The sequence below is a fragment of the Propithecus coquereli genome, unplaced genomic scaffold (assembly GCF_000956105.1).
Source record: "Propithecus coquereli isolate 6110/MARCELLA unplaced genomic scaffold, Pcoq_1.0 Scaffold218, whole genome shotgun sequence".
Lineage (NCBI taxonomy): Eukaryota > Metazoa > Chordata > Mammalia > Primates > Indriidae > Propithecus > Propithecus coquereli.
In genome coordinates this window covers 2,659,157-2,661,135 of record NW_012146967.1, presented here as the reverse complement: position 1 = coordinate 2,661,135, position 1,979 = coordinate 2,659,157, and the positions used below count along the sequence as shown (strand labels likewise).

At 35.6% G+C, this 1,979-nt stretch overlaps 1 protein-coding gene across 1 annotated transcript in view; it reads right to left on the bottom strand.

Moving 5' to 3' along the window:
• PWP1 (PWP1 homolog (S. cerevisiae)) overlaps positions 1-1,979 on the bottom strand; it is a 25,958-nt gene that overhangs the window by 14,386 nt on the left and 9,593 nt on the right. The window contains exons 3-4 of the mRNA XM_012644700.1: positions 1,455-1,586; positions 435-565 (exon numbers count right to left, since the gene is read on the bottom strand). Coding sequence (XP_012500154.1) covers positions 435-565; positions 1,455-1,586 — 263 coding nt within the window. The remainder of the gene's footprint in view (positions 1-434; positions 566-1,454; positions 1,587-1,979) is intronic.

Here is a 1,979-nt window from a genome sequence, read left to right as displayed (position 1 = left end):
AAAAAAAAAAAAAAGCTACTGGAATACACAGATATTTAGAATTCAACACACTAAAGGCTAAATAGAAATTTTTTAAAAGTGCAAAACTAGTATATTAGTATGAATATCTATACTATGTGAACGAAGATTGTAACTTGAGAGTCTTTCATATATGGTAGCTATTCATACTAATACACTAATTTTGAACTAGTTTTGTGTAATAAAGAATAGCATGTCAATGGAGGTTTTACACAATCAGAAATAAGTTTTCCTTGGATGGGCCTTTTGAAGCTAGACATTGCAATAACTTCATAACTACCTGCCCTGTTTCACCAAGAATATCTTATTGGAAAAGTATATGTTCTTCACTCTCCCACTCCCATCCCATGCCTCTAATCCCCTATAAACTTATTTCCATTTGTCATTAGAGTTTAAATATCTATTAACTTCTTTACCTTCTTTCCTTTCTTTTTCTTCTTTTTTGAAAGCTTACTTCCAAGTGTGAATACTGGTTCTAAAGAGTCCACTATATCAAGGTCCCACACTTCAATAACAGGGGTCATGTTTCCCACTGCAATATAATTTCCTACAGGAAGAAACAATGCACTTATGATTATAAAAAAAGAAAAAAAAGACATAACTTTTAATCAAATACGTAACATTCTAGATTAACTAAGTAATGGTTTAGAGTAGTGCTTCTCAAACTTATACATGCATAGGCATCATGTGAATATTGTTAAGAGGCAAATTTCAGGTGGTCTTGGGTAGGCCCCAAGTCTGCATTTCAACCAGCTCACAGATGATGCCAATGCTGTGCTGTTAGTCTTTGAACCACAATTTGAATAACAAAGATTCAATCTGTTGGCCCCAGCATCCTCACTTATATAATGAGAATAACACCCCTCCCTTCCTCCTTCATGGGGTGTTACGGGCATGAAGACCAGATCAGAATGTGAACAAGCTTTGCAAACAAGATGTAAGATGTCAGTATTATCAGTGTTTACCTTTATTAAGAAGTACAGAAAGGGGCAACTAATGGTGTGCAGATGTGGTTAAAAAGACTAACGTGAGAACCTAATTATTTGTGCCAAGTCTCTTCATGTCAGTTTTATCTGATGTTTTCTAAAACAGATTATGCCACTGAACTCAAGCTGGTGACATCAGACACAGCACACGGTTTTATATAGGGTCTTTATGGGACCTTAATAGTTCCACAGTCCAAAAGGCTTTCAGGCCCTGTCCTTCAGCTACAGTGGAGTAGCTGCCTCCTTAGCCTATCTCGAGTCTAGAGATATACAGACCTCAAACAATTAAGTGATAGTGTGTTAAAAACTACATAACTTCATAAAATGACAGTAGCTTCATAAAATATCGGCAACAATTCTGAAAACATTCAAGAGAACACAGAATTTAAGTAGCTAGAAAAAAACATACAGGACTAGTAACCATTGAGCAACCTTAAGTTTTCCAATTACCAGTAGAATCATCTGGGCTAGGATCAAAATTCAGCCATTCCACACACAGAGGATATGCAGACAAGAGTATATCATGGTGCACATAAAAAGAGTCTTCTTCTTGATTGTAAACTGAAAGATTGGAAAAAGGGACTTTATTGCATCAGAACAAGAGTCATCAGAAATCACTTCTCACTCAAAAGTAGACTATTAAACCAACAGGAGCCATAATGCTTAATGTGAGACACATGTGATGACATTAAAAGGAGATTCCAAAGTCATTACTGTTAGGTGAAAATCTGCCTAATTTATTCCCACCATGTATCATGCCCCAAAGGGGAACATGAACACTGACAGAGACTCCACTTGCATGCTTGCCGCATAAATGGCAATGTCCTGTTTTCTACTTCATTCATTATAGAAAACAAACACTCGTAAGATCTCTACAAGAAGTACTTACTTTATCTTCTAAAGATCTAGCTGATTATAAGTAAAAAAGAACAAACAAAAAACAGCACTGGAGAGAATTCATATATAGAAATTTAA